Genomic DNA, 25995 nt, shown 5'->3' on the forward strand with positions numbered 1-25995 from the left:
AAAACTGTTTTACTCAATTATTCAAGTGTCACAAATTTTAGACATGTACTGTATATTTCAACATTCTGGAGAGAAAAAATAATACATGCGCAAATAAGTTTGCCTCCAAAATGTCCTTTTTACAATGCACCCTAAAAAATGCAAGGTACAGGTGTTAATGTCATCTTTGCTTTCCTTCAGAAATAATATTAACAATAAGCAAAGGGAGTATGGATGTAACATGTTCCCACAACTCCTGTAAATGTCACAAGTAAGATCTGGAGTCGTATTTATAAATAATTTACAGCTGTTTCAGAATCTCGAAAATGTGCAACAAAAACAAAACATGTTAAGCCAACAAGCATTCTGCAGAAGCTGAGATATACAGTACTTCATGGTGTTGGATATTCTATTTGGGATTTTTATTTAAGAACCTTTCACTATTGTCTCATGTCATGTTCTGTAATTATTAGTTGCATCAAAACTGTATGGCATCTTTTTTTTTGTCTTCTGGAAGAGCTTTATATGAATATAGCTAAACAATGTTAATTGTGCTGAAACCATTATGTCTAACTAATTAAAGCAGTATTTTAAAGAATGGGTAATCCTTGTTGATTACTCCTTTCAGTGTTTACTCATTGAAGAATTTGAGTTCTCTATGAATAGAAAACACAGAGTAAAGATAAGAGATACATTCTCAAATTATGGTGATATAATTAGTAGAGTTCCACAGGGATCTCTATTAGTACAAGTGCTCTTCCTAATTTCTATCGATCATCTAGGTTCTGGTACAGGCAGTGAGCTAATCAAGTTCACAGATTATAGCAAACTAGAACTAGCAGACAATACAGAAACTGCAAATGAAATTCAAAATGCCTTAGATAAAATTCAAGACTAGACAATTGTAATCTGGGCAGATTACACTTAATGTAGCCATTTTTCACATGCATCTGAAAGAAGAATAAACAAAGACAGGCATTTCTTTTGACATGATTTACATCTTATTTCCCTAACATGAATGCCTATTGCCTATGATAATCGAATGAATCATTTATGAGGAAATATATTTCAAAACTTCTAAAACTCTGAATAATCCATATAATATCCTATGTGTGTATTCATTAATGTTGTTACTTCTTCAATGAACATCTGCTCTGAAGTTGTTACTGCTCTAAACATCTAAAGACTAGTGCAAAGGTCTAAACTTGTGCTTCACTGATTTCTTCAAAACTTAAGATAGTAGCCTAAGGAGCAACTGACTCATGCCCTCTGTCTTACTTGAAATTCTTTAAAATACATCAAAAGGATATCCATCATTTTTTTTAATCGTAAGGGCCTAGACTGTAATAAAACCAAGTTAGATGTAAAGTGATGATAAGTGGTAAGGAATTTCTGACTCTGACATAGCCTTTTCTGCTTGTGCAGTCTACCTTTTTTCCCTCTTACACAATCATATTTATATCCAAATGCAAGACTACCACAGCCACCCTTTTTACGTGTTCCGAGGTCTGACATCGAGTGCATTTATCCACATACTTGTGACTTTTTCTTTGAGGATTTTATAAAAAGAGATACTATTAAAACCTATTTTCTCGATTTCACTCTACAGCTCCTGTTATGATGCATAGATTTCATTGTTGTAATAACAATGAATAATGATAAATAATATTTCATTAGATAGTTATATTACAAATGTAGTATGTAGGCCTACATCAACAATCTCCATGGTAACCTAGTTCGGAATTTCTATTATTTAACAATTTAATTGCAGCCCACGTGTCTGTGGAGGAATAAAAGGCCACCCACTGTCTTCTTTAGGACTAGGAGTCTTTTTAACGTGGGCTGAAACACAGTGTTACATTTTGTGTTGTTATCTCTGCTTTCTTCTATATCAGTTAAGGTATCAAAAGTGTATACTACATTCTGGATATCAAATACACCAAAATGAATACCATAACATTTAATGCCACCATTATTCTTTAAAGACTAAACTAAACTAAATTAAATGAAACCAAAATTTCCTGCTGTTAAGAACTTCCTTTTCAAACAAAAAGCCATACTGCTAATTTAAGTAAGCACGTTTTAAAGTAATCTGCATTGATTGTTATATCCAATTTAGATAAACATCATGCTTTCCCCTCCTCATGACTCATTTATTCCATTCTGAGGAAGTTGACCTTTGCTGATATGCTAGTAGAATATATCTGAAAACATCAGACCTTTCAACATTATTTGTTCACAGAGAGTTGTTGTAGCAGTTAAAATATTTTTTTATATTGTTTGATAAATAATGTTTAAATATCTCATATATTACTCATATACTGTACATTATTCTGCTAGTACTATGCTTATGGTTAAAACCATTAAATATTACAAACACATGCATAAGACCAAGGAGATACAGTATATATTGATTAAGTGAAATATGTACAGCTGTAAACTTTTTTGAAATGGCGTGTGATGCACAATGCACTGCGATGTAGCCCAAAAATATCTTGCATTTAAGCTTTTTTCACCACTCAAAAGTACAAGTAAATTGATTGTTCTATCATTTAGCATATGTGAAATATTTCTACTTATAATTTGCATCAAATGTGTCTCGTCTGGTTACTGTAGTTTCTTAGAGGATCATGATACAATCCATAAATTAATTAATTCAAATTTGAATTAATTAATTAAAAAGCACAACCTCTAAATAATGTCCAGATTTCCATAATTTTGAAACAAAAAATGTTTGTTCTATGTAACCACGACAGAACTTAAGATAAAATATGCTGTTTTTGTATTTTGATCGATAAAGTAACACTAACAGATTAAATGCAGCTTAAAAGGGGTAACACACTACATAGTACATAACTACTAAAGCTCATAGGCCCAGCCTCCTTGATGCAGATTTGACAGAAAAGGCCAGGAATACCATGGGCTCCCAGTTACTAACAGACATATGTTTTATTTATTTAATGATGTACAGTATTGCAATGAACATAGACACTTGTTTTCTTTCAGAATTATTTAATTTAATGAAAGACAAACCTTAAGCCACTACTGTTTCCAAATTCCTATATGTGGGCTTCACAGAGTTCAGGGTAGGCTCTACGAAAGCTGGGAGTGTGGCATTGACGTCATGGACAGACAAGAGCACAAGAATGCACTCCAAAAAGTTTTGTATGGCAACTGTCTGTTAGACCTTAGTTCAGAGGGCTGCCCTGTCCTGCTGGCTTCATACAGTACTGTACATCTCAAAGGGTCTGCTTACCATGAAATCTATTTTTCTCTTGCTGTCAAACTGTTACCGAGTCTAAATTGCCACTTGGCCCAGGTCTGTAGTTTAAGGACTCATTTTAAGAGCAAACTCTGTAACAAAGTGCTTTAAAAGGATACGCATTAACAAAACAAAATGTGTGCCCTGGGTAAATTGGTTACAAATGCACTGATTTGCCTATTATTTTGTCTTGGTCACACTGCATTCAGGTGTACATTTGGTCTTATTTGTACAACGAAATGTCAGCATTTTGAATTGTTTTTAAAATAATTGCATTTGAAATGTTGTTTTTTCACAATTTCATCCTTAATCTCAACCCAAGATGATCTCAACCAGAAAAGCTTTTTTTTAAAGCAACCTACCAAGTTGCTAAATGTAGGTAAGATATTTCAGGTGGTAATGCCACCTTGAAATCTGATTTCAACACATTAAAAATTATAGCTCTCACAAAGACAGTAATTAACAAAGATTCATCCTAATAATATTCATTCATATGTCCAAAAGACAGATTTCAAATTGGCTTACTATCATCAAATTATAGTAATTGACAGACTTTGAAATTTTGGGGCAAATTATACTGTTTTAACAGGTGAGGAAGATTAAAGACAGATTTACAGTAATTTTTGCTATAGCCTCTAAACCTGGATTATACTTCTCTGGTAATGCCAGAGCAGCTACATTTGCCCACATTCCATTCCAGGGTTAATTATGTGGTCTAAAATACATTTCTATGTCCTGGATGTCCAATGCAGGGGGCTCACGAAGTAAAGAAAACTTGTCCCTATGTCAACATTACTCAATCTGACACATCCTGGGGTATGTAGGAATGGTGAGTGGCAGGCAGACAGGCTGAAAATTGCCCCTGTATGTTTGAATGAATTTGTTAATGCCCCATCTTTCACCCACACATCCTCTTTTATTCTGACTAAAGCATTGTACAGAGTGCATGGCTTCACCACTATGGCTTTCAGCTTCCACAGTGAAACGGCATCCTTCAGCAGCTGAATGGAAGCTATGTCAAGGCCACAATGCACAGATGCCTAGCTGTCACAGACGCTCAGAGGAGATTTGCAGAGTACAGCATACAGCTAATGCATACAAATACTTCCAGTACACCATGGTTATGGCATTACTCATATACTTGCCTCTCCTTACAATACCTGCCTTTTAAAAACCTATGGATGAGCACTCAAATATTGTAAAGGGTAGATTTGGTTTCAAAGTTATATATAACAAATTACGGTGTTTAACACAAAAAGTCTTACAAGAAGTGAAGATTTCTTAAACGTGAGGTTCAAAGACAAAAATTACTACACCAGAGCAAGACTCCCCAGGGTAACCTAACAGCATGTCTAGGAGGAACCAATTAACAGCTATAAAACTTCCTATTAATAATCCTATTATGTTTTTTTAGTAGTGCTGTGGAAATAGATTCAGTACTTTAAATCAAAATATTGACACTAAAGGGACAGACAGGGTTTAATTAATATAAAAAAACTCAATATCCTTATACTCATTATTATCATACTTATGAACATATGATGCTAGTCTTTGCCACCCTCTCCAATAACCCACCCTGCCTGCTCAAAGCAAGAAATTTCTCCTGAGAATATTTCAGCAAGACAAGTGAAATATTAAAAATGAGCTCATACTGAATTCCTTTTGAAAAGCATTTGAAGGTTGCCATAAAAAATGAGGATGCTTTATGAATGGATCTCAGAAGTGTGTTTAAACAAAGTCCATTTTTTAGCAATAATACAAAGATAAAATGTCCTTCAACTTTTGCACACAGACCTGTTCAAATAACATAGGAAAATATATTTATATTTATGCTTCTGTGACACCACATACTGTATACAGTAGGTATTATGCTAGTATTTAATGATGACACATTATGTGAATTAAACACATAACAGTCTTCTTCAGTGCCTGGAAACCAAAATACGCATTAAGGAATGACAGGGATGAAAGGTTCTACACATATACACAGAACACACTGATTTTAGTATGTTATGACAGTAACAGTGGAGGGTATAGCAGGCAATACATTCATCTCTGACAAGGTAAGGAACATGAGGAAATGCATTACTGACCTGAGGTTACTCAATACAGATACCAATACATTACATATCTATGTCGTGATATAACACAGTATCAACGGTAATAATTATTGCACCATATTATTTTGCTTTTGGTGACAGTGGAATGCCATGTCAATTGTACCAAACATGCATTTGCCTTGCCAAGTGATCCTCTTACAGCTGTCATCCTGCATATGATGCTTGAGCATAATTATGGTCCTAAATATTATTCTGAATGAGTCTGATCTTATTTAGATACCCTGGTATTTTATATGGTGATCAAACCGCTATCATTAATGACACAATGTCAAGCATTTATATAACGCCTCAAAACCTAAATGAGCTTAGGAAAGCAATTTAGAAGCAGATTCCTGTGACCAATGGAAAGACAATGCAACGCACTGATATTAACGAACTGATATATACAAGGAAAAAGCTGGTAATATTAAGGTTTCTGTAAAGCACATTTTCAACAAAATTCTACCACTTTTCTAAGTTACTAGCAGCATTACTGATGAAAGCCACCGGTGACACAATTGTGTATCACAAAGCTCTTCCATCACAGACATTTCTCTTTGGCATTTGTTGTACTGTCTTGTGTCATGCACAGTTTTACATGACAGAGTGTGGTGGTGTCAGTCAGTCTGATGAGTGTGTTGTCCACACTTCATCAAGGGCCTCCTAAGTTAAAGCTGATGTTCAGAGATTCCTTTGGGAGTATTACTGCCTGCATCTTCCACAACAACTCTGGCCAATTAGTTTAAACTTTAAGATGAATATCAAAGTAAAGCGCTATAGACATTGTCAACTAATAAACACAAATGTAGTCAGTGTAATATACCCTGAGACATCAATTAAGGAAGGCCTGGATTAGGTTTGAAATTCTGTGTGGAGGAAAAACAACAATAACAATTTCAGTCAAAATGAAGAGCTCAGGAGGGACTACAATCATTCATTCTCTTCTTAGGAGCTCAAAGACTGGAAGAGGAGGGGGAGGAGCAGGCATTCTGCACTGGAAAACTGAAGACGGACCTCTAGGGAGTCAGTGTTTTGCTGTCCAGTTCTGAAGATTTTTACACAATGGGTACATCTATTTTAGAATTCTGTGACAGAACTGAACGTGAGAACAAACGATTACTTTGTTTATCTCGCAGCTCCAGGTTGGTGTTCCTGCGAGACTGAGTGCTAAGAGTTCAGTGTTGGCACTGCTGAGCCGAGTGGCATGCATGCGAGAGCCAGCTGCACAAAGAAGAGAGAGCCTCAGAAAATGACAAGGTATAGGCAAAGAAGCTGAAGCCACTGCTTTGTCAACTTGTCACTTTCTGTTATTGCATGAGCTTTGAATAAACAAACAAATAGACTGAGTCACTGGGACAAGGATGGTGTGTGTGTGTGGGGAGGGGGGCACTTAGTCACTAACTTCATTTTTTACTCCAATATATGTTGAAAAGATGATGCAGGGAGACATTTGTTACTTTAATGGTTTAATGTCATGTTTTAGATGTTCATGAATTCTTCATGTTGACACAGCTTTAAACTTTCTTCTTGACCTGAGTCAAGATGAAAGGTAGTGTTATCTGAACTAATACTGCTTGGTTTAAATCAATAAATCAAAATATACCAGTTATGATATTAATATACTAAAATATGTAATACTAGTTTTTGTCTGACAAGATTAAACATTTAAATTATTTCCTAAATTGAGTACAAGTGCAATTCAACCTTTAGAAATATAAAAGATCCATCATAGTTGGATAGCTAGAATCTTTGCTCACTAGCCATTTAAGATTTGCACTAAATGCATTGAAGGTTATGTTTTTATATGTAAATGGGACAGATTTTACCAAAGTCCTTCAAAAAGGAAGAAGCAAAGTTCCAATTTAAAGAAAAAACAAACTGCTCACGTGTTGAAATCACATGGCAATGCAGCAGAAGATGTTAATACAGTAATCACAAAGTCACTCAGAAAGGCGCTGTACTTAGTGATCCTCTAACAGTCTGCTCAAAAGGGCACGGAAATTGCAACTACAGTAAGCATCTCATGCATGCTAATAGAGGGATATACTGAAAATACTTAAATAAATACTCTTGTAAATAAAACATGCAGCTGGTGTTGTCACAGTCCTCCTTGCTAAATTGTACAGTATGTACTATACTGCACCTTCACTATACAAAAGTAAGAAGAGGAAGAATAATTAATAGTAATTGCTTACACTTACTGTATATAGCGCTTTTATATAGCACTCAAAGCGCTTTACAGGTAATGGGGACTCCCCTCCACCACCACCAAAGTGCAGCATCCACCTGGATGATGCGACGGCAGCCATAGTGCGCCAGAATGCTCACCACACATCAGCTATCAGTGGGGAGGAGAACATAGTGATGAAGACAATTCATAATGGGGATTATTAGGAGGCCAATGACTGGTAAAGGCCAATGGGAAATTTGAACAGTGTAACACCCCTACAAATGGCCTGGAAAGTCAGGAGTCAGGACCTCCGTTTTACATCTCAAGGACAACACCTTTTTATAGTATAGTGTCCCTTCATTATACTGGGACATTAGGACTCACACAGGCAGCAGGGTGAGCACCCCCTGCTGGCCCCACTAACACCCCTTCCAGCAGCAACCTTAGTTTTTCCCAGGAGGTACTGGGATAATGACCAGGGTCACACCTGCTGAGCTTCAGTGGGTTGCCAGTTGTGAGCGGCAGGGTGATAAGGTTGCTGGCAAAAGTAGCATATACTGTAAGTAACACATGAAAATAACAGTGATCATGGATCACAAATGACCCTTAGGGCACAACACCAAGATCCTTCTCCACTGCAGAATATGGCACCTAGTACATTTAAAAAGCTAAATTATTAGAAAATTCATTAATAGATATATCAATCTGTTACAAAAAATTAGGACTACTGTAGATCCTGGAAGGACAACAGCTCACAGAAGTGCACACACACTCAAGAGCACGGAGGGATGATTTATTTAAAGACACCATTTGACCTAAACAGTATGTCTTTGGAAGGTGGGAGAAACTTGCAGCATCCTGAGAACAACAACATGAACATGGAGGAACGCGCAAACTCTGCACAGAAGATGTTCCATTCCGTACTAAAACTCACGACTCAAGAGTTGTGAACCAACTAACTGCCATACCACCACATTGCCCACACGAACAAATCATTTTCTGTGATTTTGGATACTACTTTTTATCACAGCTTATTACTGTAACTAGAATATTTGTGAACCAATAAGCGGTTTTCTTTTGTTTTTATTCACTTATTTGAGATTTAAAATTATACTGACTCAGCAATGCTATATACAGTATTGAAAACCACTCTTGCAATGACAAACACACTACTTGCAAAAACGTATTCACTAAAATACGAGAAAGCGTTACATGATTTAAATGGACAGAATGTACATTCAATATTTCTGCTACAGGAATAATAGAGGGGATCCATAATCAAAACGACATAATTGAATGTGACAGGCATGGACCTATCCTTTCCTTTCACATCATATCAAATTTTGCCTCTAAAGAATTTCTGTCATCATAGTAAAGTTCATTCACCTGCTTTTATCATAAAACAAAGTCTGTGAGTTCTAATAATACCTTATAGATTTTGGGTGTCAACCTGTCTTACTTTAGAGTTACAGTTACCTTTAAATTGCATTGAAGCATACTATTAAAAATTAGCACTTTAATCAAATAAAGTCAGAAACATTATACAGAAATGACATAGTCAAATAGAAGACACCAAAAACTTTTCTATCCAAGAATAAAGTACAACATAGTACAAAAGTCATACTGAAAATGAAGTGTCTGGTCTTGCTGTGCGATAAACAGACATTTGTTTATTTAGTGGATTGCATTATGCCAAACAATTTTAAAATAAAAAAAACCACAATCAGCAGTTAGTATTCCAATGTTTTGCCTACCTGACGACAAAAAAGTATTTTTTCCACTTAGTTTAATAATCAAAACTCCAATACAAACGACAAATACTGTATATCTAAAAACATTTTTTATGAGAAAGGAGAAATGTCATTGTGTGTGCTGGATAGTTACTTCATGCTAGAGTTGATTAACATTAATTTACTCAGATTCTCTTCTCTTTGTGAGATACCAATTTGAGTTTAATTAATTACAAACTATTTCTTAAATTCAATATGAAGGAATCATAAGAATTATATGTGTTAATAATGTAGCTCCATATTTTAAGTGTAGAGAAACATAATTAGTTGTGGAGTGAATGATATAATATTTAAATGCAATAAGTGAAAATACAAAGGAATGGAGTAAATAATACAAATGTCTGTAATGCTTTCAGAGAATGAAACAAAGCCAGAAACTGAGTTAATTAAGTGGGTAAACCTAGGTTTCTAGAGAAATTGAATTTTTACTTGAAGGACAACTAAATTTGAACTCCACTTAAATTGTCAGACTAGATGCTTGAGTGAATTGCAAAATCCTTAATCACGTTTGACATAACATGCTGAAAAGAATAAAATAGGAGGTTACACACATTGGGAAAACGATCAGTTAAATTAATCTTATAGTGACTATTCCACACATTGTTCAATTGTTTTTTAGTCTATAGAATGCAAATTGATCCTATATTATGATCCATTTCTTACAGAAATGAATAAGAAAATAAAAATATTATTTCAAGAGAAGATGATGGACACAGAACTATGTTTGTGCTTTTCAAAGCACTGAATATGAAATGAGAAGAATAAGAGACTAGAATGAAGCCAAGTCACCTACATCTACAGTACATCTATGCATTTCACAGGCAAGAACAGCAGGGTGCTGCTGCTCATGGACAGGAAATACAGTCAGGAGAGGAGTCACAGACATGAGGGCTGAAAGTATAAAGTATGGGTTGCATGTCCTGTCCTTGAACAGTCTTCTTATACACTACAATCAGTTCTATAAATACAATCCTTTTTCATTCTTAAACACAAATGCAAAATCACAAATAGTTCTTTCTTTAATTGTATACATGTGCAAATATAGTGGTGTAAACATATACTGCACTGTATATCTAAAATTATTTTTACTGTATATGAACAAGAAATGGTCACTGTGTATGCTGGATAGTTACTTTGTGCTAGAGTACCATTAATTTACCCCGATTATAGTCTCCTTGCGAGATATCAATTTAAATTTAATTAATGCATTCCAACATAACTCCATTAATGGACACAAATCATTAAATTACCTAGAGCAGCACTGTCTCTTGACTCCCTGTGTAGGTTTCATGGGTGATCAGCTTTTGTGCTGGTTTAAAATGCAATGGCATAAAGTTGTCATCCAATAATATCACATCAATCTAAATTAATGAATAACTTGCACTTTAAGAGTGCTTGGAGTCAAACCATCTTACAAGTCTCATGTACTGAATGATAGCTCCCAACTATATTTGCAAAGTAATGTCAATGTGACAATTAATCTTCAGTAGCTCTGCAAGTAGAAAAGTGAAGTACAAGGTGCATAATATGAGTTTTGCTGTGGTCACAAATCATCACCCAGAAATCTTACTTAAGCACATGAATGTATAATCTACATTGTTTTATTTACATATAGTGACAACTGTTGAAATGCACCCCCTTTTTCTAATATTATATACCCACTGTAATAGTAATGTATCCTGTTGCACTCAGAAACAAATTTGAATTGTAACTTTATGAACTTTTGTTCTGTTTTTGATAAAAATAAATTAAATTAAACAGAAATTGGTTCACAAAAGAAGTACTTAAACTCACATGATGTTTGTAAAAGTCTTAGCATAGATAATGTATGGAAGAAAAGGTTTTGTAAAAACAATCTTCTGAAAAGTATAAATTACCTACAAATTTTTAAATGATAAAAAAATAGGAAAATCTTTCTTTTGTCTCTCTTGACAAGTCTAAATTGGAATATATCTTTAGTGTATTCATTGTACAGAAGGCTTTGGATTCATTGATGATACTATGGAATTTACTAGGGATTGACTTGGGATAAATTCCAGCCTACAGACCTTAATATTTTCTGAATTTATATAGGTATCTAATGTCTTGAAAAACACTAATGCATAAGCCAAATATTATATATTTTCTAAATGACTGGAAGGCTCATTTTGTGCACACAGGGACACCTACTGCAAAGAACACATCAAAACAATTAATTTTCCTAAATAGTCATTTCTGAAAATTAAGATTTAAAAAATCATGTTGTACATTCCAAAACAGTTTACAATTCTTCACTTTTCTTGAGCAGCACAGCATTTCCATTTTTTTTAAATATTGTTGAACAAACATCAGATGACCTCCATGGTTGTGACTAACAACTCAACCTGGCTGTTCTTTTCGTCCTATAATGACATTCCCTGTAAACTCTAACTTTCAGCAGTATTCTGGTATTCCAATGCCACCAAGAATCTATGTATAGGACAGCTCAAGAAGAACAGACTAAATGCACAGCCTAAGAAAATGTCAAATTAATTATTTCTTCTGAACACATCTATGAAATGCTTGGCCATACTCCCAGATAAGTACTTTCTATGTTAAAATACACTTGCACACAAAGAAAAGGTGTAAGACTCCTATTCTTTTTGCAAAATGTAAAATCCAATTAAGCAATTAAGTTGCTGCAACCTAAGGTTTAACCATGTACAGTAAGCAGCAGTAATTCACTTTTTAAGGCTACAATGACTGGCTGAGCACTACTTGAATATTCTTGTCTGTTGCTAACAACCCACTGCAAGAGCCCCATTCAGGATGCAGCCAAAGCTGGCTGCTATTTAATGGTTTTTAATGCCAACAAAGGATCCACCTGCCTAACTAAACGTCAGAACTGTCTGCTTTGAGAGAGAGATTGCCTTTAGTTAAGCTTTCACCATTGTTGGTAAGCAGCCCTGAAATATTTAACCTACCAGCAATTGTTTTTATTGGAAATATGTTAATAAGTTTCTGACACTGGGTCGGATAATCTTGACTTAAGAACCTCATCCTCCCTCCCCCCATCCCAGCAAGTGATGTTTGCTCTGTTATATTTTTCCAGTTTAATTAAGACTATACACTCTATATGCACTACACTGAATTGCAATTTTCTTGGGATAAAGAAAAATACAACACTATATGCTAGTACTTTTATATATAATGTTGCATTTTAAAGAGTGGACTATTTCTGAAACAATGATGAATAATTCCAGTTATCAGTGATGGAAGATAAAGGAATACATGAAAAGCTCTGCCACCTACACATTTGTACATAGGCACTGAAAGCAGGGCACCACAGCTCTCCAGGAGTAATTAATTAAATTACTGAACTCTCAAAAATGGAAACAATAAACACTGGTTTGGATCCAAGCACCACTTACTTATTCACCTCTATATTGCAATTTAAATTCAGATCGTTAAGGTCAAAGTAAAAATCGTTTTACAAAAACCATTTAAAGCCCATTTAAATCATCTGTCTCCCTTTCTTCTCTAATCCAACACTTCTAAGATGTAGGCTCAGAGCTCTGTGGCAATGTCATGGTGGCATGATCTGTACAGCAGAAGATAACAAATTAACATTCAACTGATGTTTCTTGCAAGCTATTTTGCAATTATCATTACTATGCTGCCACTGCAGATAGGACAGGTGACTGCCATAAAACCCTTAGGAAAAACTAATAAACAAGGGGTAAAAATGTTTGTGGAAACATTTTCTTACACTACAATGACAATTGTTTTTTTATATATATTTTTGTTTTGCCTAGAATAGTTTTTATGCAACAACTAAATGGGCCAAATGGCTTTCTTCCATTTGGAACCTTTCTTATGTTCTTATACAAATAAATATATTATTAATATTAACAACAAATCAGCAACAGTGAAACACTCAGGTTAAATTTGAGGGAAAACCTTTTACCATGAAAGAAAACAGGCCCTTGAAGTTAGATTACATACAGTGACATAGCACTGTTATTGAAGCTGATTTCAGCAGCACAAACTACTGTGCATATCAAAGTATCAATTAAAGTACCTTTCAGTGTGATTTGTTCCCCAAATTTATAAATAATTATTTATCTTCATTTTTGTCTCCATGGAGACCTATAAGAAATATTTAGGTCTAATTAGAATAAGTTGACTGTTTTTGGTTTTATCACTAATTGCACAGAATTTTATACTACAAGGATAAAAGGGCATTTATTATTTTAATGAGTGTAGTACAATACACAAATCATACTTAATAAGAATCACTGTTATCTCAGCAATGTGACATTTGCTTCAAAAGAATACCAAGCATTTTTAACAAATATGTTTATTATCAGTGCTTACACAGCACAGAGTTTACAGGAAAGAATGTGGACATCAAGGTGCATGTGAAGTCTTGTGGGGATACTATTGGTTTAACAATAGTAACAGTTACAATAGTAACAGTGAGCCATAAATACTGTATATTCCAGTAGACTACTGCATGGGTCAGTCTCTGAAAGGCATTACACAGTGATTCCACATGGCTCACATTCATTCTAGTGTAAGACAAGCTAATATTAAACTACTGCCAAATACATTTTTGAGAACACCAGTGAATCAAACACTCTGGAAGCACCCCACCCCTAATGGGACATTAGGGAAAACAACTCCCTCAGAGGATAACATACAACACAAAGTAGGCACCTTAAATCCCATTAGCACACTGGCACCAGCAGGGATATTCTGGCATGAAAAAACAAGACACTTATTCAGGGCAGCTGGTTATTGGCTTAAAGGAGAGTCAAACAGAGTTTCTAGGAAAATATAAACCGCTGATGAAGGGTTCTCAGTCTTATATACCATCCACCACAGAACACAACTTTGTGTGCAAAGTAGGTGTCCATATGGTGGTCTTGGCAGCCTAAAGACATGCTGTAGACACTGGTATTCTGACAGTTTCCAGAACAGCAGATTCATCGCTTCTGTCAGGACACATTATGTGAACTCCAGTATCCTGTTATCCCAAACACACCCTTCCCTATCAACAACCAGCTTGCAGTCAATCCATATTATGCCGCAAGCCATTACATAAATGAACTAGAAAAGTGAAATCCATGTTGTCATTCTATAAAACCCTGCGGAGTGGTGTTTTTAGGTGTTGGTATTCAGATACCAAAACAATAAAATATCTAATATTCTGTGCTGATAAGCAGAGTCCTTACAGTATACTGTATATCTTTAAACACATAGGTTGGATCTCATGAACTAAATGGTCTTTAGAACAGGGACACAAGAGAGCTTTTGATAAATTTCCAATTGCTTCCGTTTTCAAACAGAGAGCAAGGGTTTTTAAAGCAGAAAGCTAATTTTAGATTTTTACAGTTTCCAAAGTTTTAAATTAGTCAATAACAATCAGAAAACACTGCACTGTAAAAAAACAAATATGTTAATGAGTTAATGTAAATTAAAGCTATTTAGAACAAGAGCTGCTGCACAAAGACTTCACTCTACTCATCTCTTTTGATTATTAAGTAGATTCTGTAACTTTCCCAAGTCAGTAATTAAGGAACTTTAACAACTGAAGTTACTACAAACGTCACAGATGATGCCCGTATAGACAAAGTGGATAGCAATTAAGAAATTATCATTTATATTTTTGGTAAAAAATGGTAAAATGAAATTCAGTGTTTTGTAGGACAACAGGGAGGATGTATCCAATGGTCAGTATGAGAAGGTATAGTAACCCTACCTGGCTCTGGCTGCATGTTAAAGGATAATGTGGATGGAAATGGTGATTGGAGAGGCAGCAGTAGTCAATTGAAACAAAAAGCCTGATTGATTTCGCATTGTTCGGTGTCATTCAGGAATCATTTTTGATAACTCTGTATTTTATTGGTTGTGTTCAAATGAACTCTAGCTGATTAAAAAAAATACACAGATAAAGTAAAGATAAATCAATTAACTACTAATGACCAAATGAGCTAGATGGACCAAATGGCCTCCTGTTGTCTGTCATCTTCTGTATATTGTAATGATCTAATGAAGAAAGCTGAAAATAAAGTGTCAAAAGTTTAGAGTGAAGAGGAAAGCAGAATGCCACATTTACAAAATGTACAGTATTTCTCCCGTTTGGTAACAGCCACCAGAGACATGATATGTATACAAAATGCAATGGCGCAGGATAAAATAAACAGCACAGATAAACTAGCACAAGAAATGGGAGAAGTGCCAGTTGGCTATAAACGATGCTTTCAGCATTTTAAGACAACGACAGAGGTAGTTTATACAGCTGGTCAGGAATTTGCAGAGTGCAAATGTAAAGCTGTGTTTTCTGTTCCACTTCCGGTCAGTCCAAGAGGTGAGGAGTTCACAAACAAAATAACAAGGAAATGGCCAGATGGTTCCCGAAAGAGGATGCTGGATATGTAGATGACGGGATGTGTTTGAGAGGATAACGGAGACCCCTGTATCGCTGTCATTGTCTCCCACCTCTAAGGATCTCCTATTGTACAGTTCTTTTAAATCAATTGCACTGATTGTATATTAAGACCATCAATAGAATAAGACAACAGATAATTTACCTATGTTGACAACTTTCCAGGATTTTTGTTTCGTAGGATTTCATACGCACCACACATCAACCCTATATAATTTTGTATGTTTTCACACTACAGTGTACATACAGTATGTTCTATTGACATCTCTTCTGACATACTGTATCATAAAAAGCAATAGTGTACTACCATGGAAGAAAACAGCTTAATGATATCTGAAAGAACTGATATTAAGACTTCCTTTAGGCCTTTCTTCTTTTTGTGCTTGACCCCCTTAAATACTAACTCTTATCAACATCACAATAGTGTAAGTTATATTTAAGAGCTTCATCATATTTTTTCTGATGGCATTTGTCATTATATTGGATATATTATATATGTAAAATACTTATATAAAAAAACATTTAATCTTAAATACACATTTAAATGTACACATTGTGGATTTGTTTGGTTATAATTCTAAATTCTATATTGACAGAAGCAGAGTAAATGTACTTGAATCTGTGAAAATCTGACCATACAGTATTAAACAACTATTTTAGGTGGCATAGATGCAATTAATCTTTACTTATTTCTACATTCATTATATTGAATAGCCAGTCCCAATCATTTGTGAATGGATTTTAAGTAAATTTTAATCATTTTTCTATTACACATTCATATTATTCACATAATTACTTTTTAGTACTTACTTAGGTATGTGATGAAAAGATAGTTAAAAGTGTCAGTGAACTGAAATTAGACTGCTTAAACAGGTTTGTGAAAATGTTGGGAATACTATTCCTTGATTCAGGAAGCCACCTGGTTCCTTTGTACTTTATGATGAATACCACTAACATTCACCTACTTTTTCAATGTTTATTTCTAGTTCATCTCTTCTTTTGCAATTACATGTGCAAAACATAGCTGAATACAAAAACAATTAATGCTATGCTTCCTAGGTAATGCTATTGTTGAAATTTAAGTATGCTATAATTATGCACACATAGAAAACTGAAAATTGGGGAACACAAATATTACACTATAACCAAATTACAGTAATTTCAAATTGAGGTGATTTAATTTGCAATGATTTTCTCCTACGGACATGATCAAAGTGAATCAGGTATGTGACATAATATCTATTTAGGAACAAAACAGTCTGAAAATGTGGCTAGCATTAAATGAAAGAAAAATGAGAGCAATTTGTTTAACTGTCACTTTGGGACAGAGCATTAGCAGATGTTCAGAGTCTGAATATTGCATATGCTTGAACTTAAGGAACTTCCCCTTTTTACTAGTTTTACTAGGTTTCACTGAATCAAAAAGTCTTTACTAGGTTTTCTTATCAAGGCAAACATATATTATCACTTGCTAATTATCATTACTGAGTATTAGCTTTTTATGCTAAATGGCAGGTGACTGTATATTAGTCTTCCAAGCTACCTTCCAAGCTAGAGATCCTACAAAAAATAAGAGTGAATACAAAAGAAGACACTATTGAAGGTTATTAAAAGATGTACAGTTTAGTGTTCAGGTAAATCATAGATTATTTTTGTTCTTAAATAACATTTCTTGAGATTGTGTTTTTGTTCAGTTAAATGACAGAAGTCCACCTGTCAATTTTTTTGTAAAGGTCAAGATGTTTTGAATAAAACCTTTCCTGCGTTTAATGGATGTAACAGTTTCTTTTGGTGGTGATTGCCTTACAGCTCTGTGGGTAACTGTCTTTGAATTACAAGGCCAATTCTATCCACAGCAGGCCTGCACACGATGCATAATTCCAGTTTAACCTGGCAAAGCCATAGACAAAAAAAATGGTGACAGAAGCAGTAAAAAAGGAAACGTAAATTATAAGAACGCGCGCAGAGGGTGATCCAAGCCATAGACATAGCCTTTCTAGTTCCCCGCTACATTACAGCGTGGGCCATGCTGTAGGGAGGTCCAGAATCCTGCTGAGACAGAGGGGCTCAGACGTCTGCATTTGGCATTATTTCCAAGAAATAAACATAAGGCATACTTAAATTTCTGGCATCAAGTCCTTCAGCACAAACTACTGTCTGTCCTGACAAGATAAAATCAGCATGTAATAACCAGTTTTGCTCTAGCAGTTTGTGTTCAAGTAGTACAATATGGCTCTTCCCTTGAGCTCCAGTATCAAGCCCATTTCCCATGCACCTTCCCACTGTTGTAACCTTTTCTATTGTCAGACTTCTAATAGTTGCCTGGTGAAAAGTACTCTAATTAGCACCTCTTTTGTTTACAACAATATACGTCTTTGCAATCGTTCTATGCATTTCATTTGTAATTTTGTGCTCTACAAAAAAGGTTGTGTTTAAAGAAAATCACTGACATTCTTTAAAAGTGAAATTAAGTCATTAACACTTTCTTTGTCTCATATTTAAACAATAAAAAGCCTAGAAAAACAATATCCATTGTAAGCTTCTGTATACTAATTCAGCACTTTGAGAGGGCCCACAGCTGAATGAATGAAATGCTGAAGGTATTGACTGTGAGCCTACGTCACCAGATTTTCAGTGTCAAGAAATGCTACAACATTCTCTTTTTCACCAAATCATATCTTGACTTGAAGGTTATGTAACGAAATGGAATAACACATTTCTGACCTTTGTCAGGTTATCAACAGATATAAAAAAGGCAACACCATTTCAACAATAAGCATGAGCTTTACTATACATATGTAAAGTAGGGCACAAAAAACAGTTATTTGTCCGGACATACTTTATGCAAGACTGCTGAGTCTGACAAATAAGGAAGCGAAATCTAATCGCTCATGGGTGCTTTGTTTACACTCCTCGTGTCGCGATTTACACAAACTACCCCAATCATCTTCCGCTTCTAAGTCTGGATCATTTTGAATCCTCTGAAGTATTTCACAAAATAATAGAGAATGCAAGGCAAGAAAAACCTGCTCCAGATTGATAACACTCTTGCGTTATCTGTAAATGTGTATTTCCAACGAAAAAATCCTTCTGGGTACCCAACAAAGAAAAGAAAGGAAAGAAAATTAACAGAAGCATTTGCAGAATAGAGGGAGGTTTCAGACCTGCATATTAATCACCCAAACACTTACTATACTACTGACAAGAGTGTTCATGCTGCTGTAGATTTAATACATATTGCAGAAGGCACATGATAGATACAACAAACCCATCCACACAAGTAGAAAAGCATTTAAACACAGTATTAAATGCATTTTCAGACCCTGAAAAGGACTGATTCTGAGATTATATTTGCTTTTGTATAAACTTGTAAATTGTACCACACATCCCTTGGAAAATCTACTTATACCATCTGAAAAACTAAGAAAGTCTGAAGTAAAAGCAGATTAAAATACAAACTAATAAAATTACCACTCCTTTCAGTGACTTTCTTTACTTAACAACTATGTAAGTAAACTATGCAGCCCAAGCAAACCCTGGGATTTTGTTACTCCACTGTAAATATTTGAGAAAAAATAAGGGTACAGTTATTTTGCAAATATTCAGTACCTGACTGCAATTAGTCTGCTGTTTTAAACTGTCAGATGTAGTTAAATATAAAGAGCCTTGACATTTTTCATTTAGCATAGATTAACCCCTACCTTCACTGGGAAATTCACCAGAGAACTGCTGAGGTTGGCTGTGTTGCATTTGAAATTCAGCAGTGATTCCGCCCCATAGTCTGCCTCCCAGTCCTGCCTGCCCACATCATGGGCCAGTGCTCTGTCTGAAGATGGAGGCGCTTTCTGGAATGCGATGCACGTCATGCCTGTGAAGCTCGCAGGCTTGATCATGAAGGCCTCCAGAGCTATATTAGAAGAAACCTTGGGAAAACATGAGAAGAAAACAAGGCCTTTATCAATGACAAAAAAGAAAACTTATTTCACGCTCTCCCTCACCTTCTTTATTTGGCCAATGAAAAAGCACTTGTCATTGCTTTTGAATGTAGTTTATCCTTAATGACCAGTTCAGTTCATGCTAATTGCATGAACAAAACTGCTCAGTTTTGTATTCTGTTGAAACAGGTAATATTTGCACTTAATGGGAAAAAAAATTGTTATATGCTTTAATGTTACCATTGGGAATTGTCTAATGAAGCAAGTACTAATACATTCAACTGCAAATTAGCATTTAAAATGAATACATTAATACATAACCCGATTCTCCATAGTGTAGTTTGCCTTATTTTACTGCATGGTAGTTCAAACTCACTTGATTACAAGAAGAAGGCATACATTATACAATAAAAAAACCTTTGTCAGAGCTCACATGTGATAATGCAGCAGAAGCCTAAGATGTTAAACGTTAATAGACACAGAACTTTGTCTGATGAGTTTGTTTTGATAAAGCAGCCTAGTTCAATGGCATTGAAAGCAACCTACTATTGTGCTGAGGAATAGGCAGTATACTGAGCAATAAAAGAAACTCATCACTTACAACTGCAATAAATTCACTTAGTTATCATAAAGAAAATGAAAGTCTTGCTTGTAGTGTACTGACACTGATAAAGGTAAACTTATCCTGATTAACATTAAAGAACTAAGCTGATGAACAGAGTGTCTGCTGTGAGAATCACAGATAAGTAATGTGGGGCCACCTTGACAACACAAGCTTTAAATGTGCGATGCATGTTTTGCGCAAGGGAACTGATGTTGTCTTGCACGATTGTCCCATTCCTCTTGCTGAGCCTGGACAAGCATGTGTTTTTTCAGTCCTTTCTGTGTCCTAGATGTCACATATCATCCCATCTTGATTAACTCCCTTGATTAAACAAAGGAGGTGTTCTCTTGATAACCTTGCCATACTGATTCTTTTTAGTGTTTTTCTTTCTTGATTTTCACCAACGCTGACTATCAACTTGCTAAATCACTTCATCAGCTGCTCCTGGTTCACTCACTGCTAAGGTGATTTAATGCTTATGCACAAATACTAACCCACACAACACCAAAATCAATCAAAATCTATATCCAGAAACATGTGTATAGAGTGATGTTTCTTAGGTGCATTGATGTATCTAATTAAAATGTTTCTAATTATTTTTTTAATTAATTGTTTACTATAAGCTGATGCTAAAATAATAACAAATATTACAAGGATTGTAAACTGTGTAGAATTCCCACTAAAAATAATTTAGTAACTAAAAAATGAGAGGTTTAACTATTTAGAAATCACCTTTTAAATTGCTTGAAGTTTAGTATTTTCAGATTATTTGCTTGCAATTACAAAAAACATTTTTTTTATTTTTCTTGCAAAAGCTATGAAGACAAAGAGGGGAATATAAAAAGATATCAACTCCTGTTCTTTGTTTTAAATAGAGAATCTCCAAATGAATAATCATTAATTAATGATACAACCCCCCTTACATTAGAAGAGTTATATTCTAATTGACACTATAAAATGTCCCCTCTCATTACGTAGCCTTTTGAGAAAACAAACACTCTAGGTAACATCTGGTAAAAAATAAATGAAAAACTGCATTTTTATAGCCCTTTACCCATATGTCTACATTTTATCAATCTTGCCTTCTGGTCCTCAAAGTAATATTTTATTTTACTTTTTCCTAAAGGATTTCTGACTCCATTCAAAATCAGTGGTGTATGCATAAAACATTGCTTTCTAAGCAGATTTCAAAACTTGGTGCTTTGCGACAGAGAGAAAAAGAAAAGAATGGTATGAGAAAAGATCAGTGGTAATTACTATACCTTTGAAATAACCTGTGTATTGCTAGTAAGGACCAGATCTGCAATGTGTTCCACACTTTGTACAATACGAGTACAAGCCTTTGCTTCATTCTGTGCCATCCATAATATGTGCTCATCCACGAACATCATATTACTAGCAATATCCGATATATAGTCTTCTAGCTGCAAAACAAAGGGGTTGACATTAAAATACATTACATTTTATGCAGTCTTTGTCTTGCATGATTATGCAAGGACAATCATTTTTATTAAGATTTAATTTAGATACAGTGTTTGATACCACATAATTACTTTTTAAGAAAATGGTTTAAACAGTTATGGTACGTCAGTGCCTTCCACAGAATTCAGGCATATTTTAGCCCTATTAAATGCAAACAGAGCATATGCAGTACTAGCATACTGTATGTCTTGTTACAAAACACATCCAAAATAATTCACACATTTGTTTTATGACTTTGAAGAAAATTGCTGTCAGCAGGCATTTCCAGAAGAAATATTCATTTAAAGATACTTAATAATGCTTATATTTATACATCTCTTTATTTTGAAAGAAAACATTTCCAAAGCTTTCAGCCCTTCTTAACACAAAATAAGATTTTCTGTTTGCTTTCTCTTTTGCAAAAAAAACTGAGCAGAACTTAGCATAAAATCTGCTTCCTTTATCTGTCCTCCAGGTTTCTGTGGCTCCTGACCATTTGCGAAGAAATGGAGCTATGCAGTCTTTTCAAATATATCCAAAACAAACATGAATGTACCAGGTTAAGAAAGCTTACTTCCTATGTCATGAGTGTAATATAAACAGCCTTCTTCAGCAAGAGCTCATGTCTGCTTTTTTGAGCGAGCACTACATTATTCCCTTTGGTTAATTAAAACCATTTAGAATCTGAAACTGCAGGAGGGAAGCCTATTTTTGGCATTCAGGACTTTGCAGAAGCAGCATTTAAAAAGTTTAAAAACATCTAATGTATACAGGAACAAATAATGCCAAACCAAAAATAACTGTTAACAATATATACTGTTTCCCTAAATTGTAAGTTACTAGATCTCTGCACTGATGGACGATCCTAAAATTAGCACATGAAACCTAAAATTTTAAAATAAAGTCTGGAGTCTTTCCAGGGTAAAATATACAAAATCTAAGCATATGTGCTTTTCATCTGAACCACAGATGAACTGCAGAAAAAATACCCCAAACAAATTTATTTCACGAGCCATATGTGGTAAAAGACTGTGTAAAATAAAAATACAAATAGAAGAAGCAATGAGTGAAAACACTAAATTATCTCAAAAGGGATTAAAATACCATACATCTTTGATCTGGCCCACATAACCAATCAGCTTCTCGAGAATACGAGCCACAAAGATAACATCCATCATATCCACAAAGTGTGCTGCTCCACTTGTATAAGCTGAGAGCTGCTGTGCAGAGGCACGGGCGTTGGTGGCATTGATTGGCATCTGAAATTAAAGTGCAATCACTTTAAAACGGTAGTATTACTGTAAATCAATTGAGCTCAACTTGATATGACAATCTGACTGCTGAGGGCATAGTCTGACATATGAAAATACTGTGTTTTGCAAACAATGTACACTATCTCTTCTAAAACACACCCAAAACACCCACAGAAACATCTGATAACCTATAAGGGTTTTTTGCACTTGGTACATGTTCGATTCTTATCTTGAAGATGTACTGTATATTATGTGTTGTATCTTTCCTATTGTGTAAGTGTCAGTCCGTTCAAATATGACATGTGGAACACTGTCCACTTGAGCCAAATCTCCAATTTGGATGAAATTTGTATAGTTATTTTCTGTTACAAATTTCACTAAGGCATTTTTGCAATGATCATGAGGTCAATACTTCAAGTTACCCTCAGTTTCTATTGTTAGCTGCCATCAGTTTGGAGATAAAGAAGGACCCCAGATGGCAGCTCGTCACACTTCCTGGAATATCAGTTTGGATGTATTACTAAATACAATATAGTGTAGAACATATCACATGACAGAAATCATTAAACATCTACATTTAACCACTTGAATTTGAAGCATTCTTCTCAGGGATCTTGTACTTTCAGTAGATTAAGTACTTAACTTTACAGTCTCCAGTGTGTCATCCCTAAAAAACTATGCTCTAATACTGTGTGAAATGCAGCATGTCACTGCGAATATCAAAACGTAAAAGATAATGGGATAGAAAAGACCGTGTCACAGGTCAATCTGTGAGATGGTTGCCAATTACAAAGTCATCAGACATAACGAAAGTTGATGCAAGAGAAGCTAAAGGCCTGCAGTTATGTTGGTGAACATTATTAGATGCAGGCCTAAAGCTAAGTGAATAATATGAAGGGAGAAACTGATTACCAAAGTGGTGTGGTTTTTGGTTTCAGGTAAGCGATTTTCACGAAAAACAAAGATATTTGAAAATTTACAGATTAATGTCTGAAAAATTTATGTACAGTACCTGGCTAAATTCATGGAGCACTCGGGTTACTTCACTGGCATAGGGGCATTGTGAGTAATCCCCTTCAGCCCAGCGTCCTGTTCTGTCACACCTCCGCAACGATTTCTTCTCTTTCAAACTTCTAGAGTATGAGCTGGAGCCAAATGGATACTGTATGCAGGGCAAGAATGCGATTATTCCAGCCAGAGTCTTTGGCCACCTACCAGAATAGAAAACATAATCCAGAATAAAATAAGACTATAAGGTTCCTTGCAACACTCTGTTTTGAAGAAAAAAAACTTTTAATCACATATGGTTTTAATCATAATATTTAATTCACGTTCACAAATCTGTGAGTACAACAGGCCCTGTGGAAGTGGAAATCTCTGATCTGCTTTATGCTTCCTTTGCTAATTATGTAATCTGTGCCATTGACCTGTTAAACCAGGGCAAAACAATAATAACAGAAACAAGAATTACTTTTGAGAATGGCTCTCCTGACAAAATAAACACAAAATACTTTAACTTTGTTTTCCAAAGAACTCTAAAAGCATGTACAGTATACACTGTGTATATGCAAGCAAATACATACTGTAAGCATATTTAACAACTAAATTTGACCTGAAAATAAAATAGCATTTTCATAATTTAAATAATTTACCTTTGTCAGATTTAAAATACCTTTTACATTGCTTTACCATGTTCTGTGCATGTCTATAGCTTTTACTTCCAGAATTGTAAGAATGTTGCTTATTTATGACACCAACTTTCCTAGACAAAGAGGACTAATTTTCCACATCATTACTGCTCTCTATTCTGAAAACAAAACAGTCCTGTTCAGTGCCATGTTACTGTGCAGTAAACAGTGAAAACATTATAAATGCTTCGGAGAGTATGGTCATGAAGGAGATTTGGTAGGATTTTTTAGGAGACAGAAACATTTTCCTAACATTTTTAACATAACTGCATACTGTAGATGTTAATGACTGTTTAAATTAAGGACCTTGGAAGCTGTATCCAAGGATGGTTAATATGGGACAGTTTAAATCTATTCAGCTTCTTTTTCAATGAAATGGTCGACTGCACGTGCTTACCGAAAGTCTCCTTTGTTGTTAGTAACCCGCTCAGCAGGGCAGTATGGTGCCGACATCTCCAGGACTACAATCTCCATCATCTTTGTGCTGTTTCCTCGAGAGCTGGAGACCTGACACTCCCAGTCCCCAGAAGCAGCGACGTCAATGTTGGAAAGTATCACCTCACTAAAGGATGTTTGAACAAATAATATTCTTAAAAAGTGGACTGTTTTTCTTTCTAACTTAAAAAAAAAACTTTTCATAACCTTTCTGGATGCCATGGCCATTGTATAATATATTAATAAATATATCGCTGAAGGTACTGTCTTGTGAAACCTATGAATAAAAAAAAACCTTGTATAGCATTAAATGGTGACTCTAATTGTCTTCAAGGACAAATCTATATATATATATGAATTCAGAACAGACACTAAAGAAAACTCAGCTGTTAGATCAGGTGTAGGGTCATGCAAATACCTACTTTTTCTAGGCATTATTCCCACTTTCCCACTTTGATTTGTCTTTCTATGTTCTACGTCCATCATACTGACATTTTTGGGTTAGCAACATGGAAGGGTTTTTTTTTTTATTTCCTCATTCTGTACCCTGAACATCACCAGGGGAAAATGCCAGTACAAGCCCTGCTGGCTAAACATCAATAGATCTACTATAGTGTGTAACTGCAGTTACATTTTATAGGATGGAATCCTGCGTCATTTTAATGTGTCCTTGGTTAGCAATAGAAAATAAATTTTGCTTTTCCATTTACCAGCATTTATGTGAAAATACATCATTGCGGCAGTACATATAGTTGGAACATTTTTAATTCTGTTTTTAATCGTGGCCTTCAGGAATGTTCAGTTTTGTACAGCTTCCTTGACATTTAAATTATAAGTGACAGTAAATTTATAGCACTTTCATCTTTTACACTAAAATGATTAGTTGCTTTATACTATTTGATATAACAAA

At 34.9% G+C, this 25995-nt stretch overlaps 1 protein-coding gene across 1 annotated transcript in view; it reads right to left on the reverse strand.

Annotated features, from left to right (window-relative positions):
• adgra1b (adhesion G protein-coupled receptor A1b) overlaps nt 1-25995 on the reverse strand; it is a 131744-nt gene that overhangs the window by 48975 nt on the left and 56774 nt on the right. Inside the window, exons 8-12 of the mRNA XM_088917412.1 lie at nt 25048-25212; nt 23975-24173; nt 22819-22968; nt 21511-21672; nt 19411-19632 (exon numbers count right to left, since the gene is read on the reverse strand). Of these exons, the coding sequence (XP_088773538.1) occupies nt 19411-19632; nt 21511-21672; nt 22819-22968; nt 23975-24173; nt 25048-25212 (898 nt within the window). The remainder of the gene's footprint in view (nt 1-19410; nt 19633-21510; nt 21673-22818; nt 22969-23974; nt 24174-25047; nt 25213-25995) is intronic.

Source organism: Atractosteus spatula, chromosome 5 (assembly GCF_055471065.1).
Source record: "Atractosteus spatula isolate fAtrSpa1 chromosome 5, fAtrSpa1.hap1, whole genome shotgun sequence".
Classification (NCBI taxonomy): Eukaryota; Metazoa; Chordata; class Actinopteri; order Semionotiformes; family Lepisosteidae; genus Atractosteus; species Atractosteus spatula.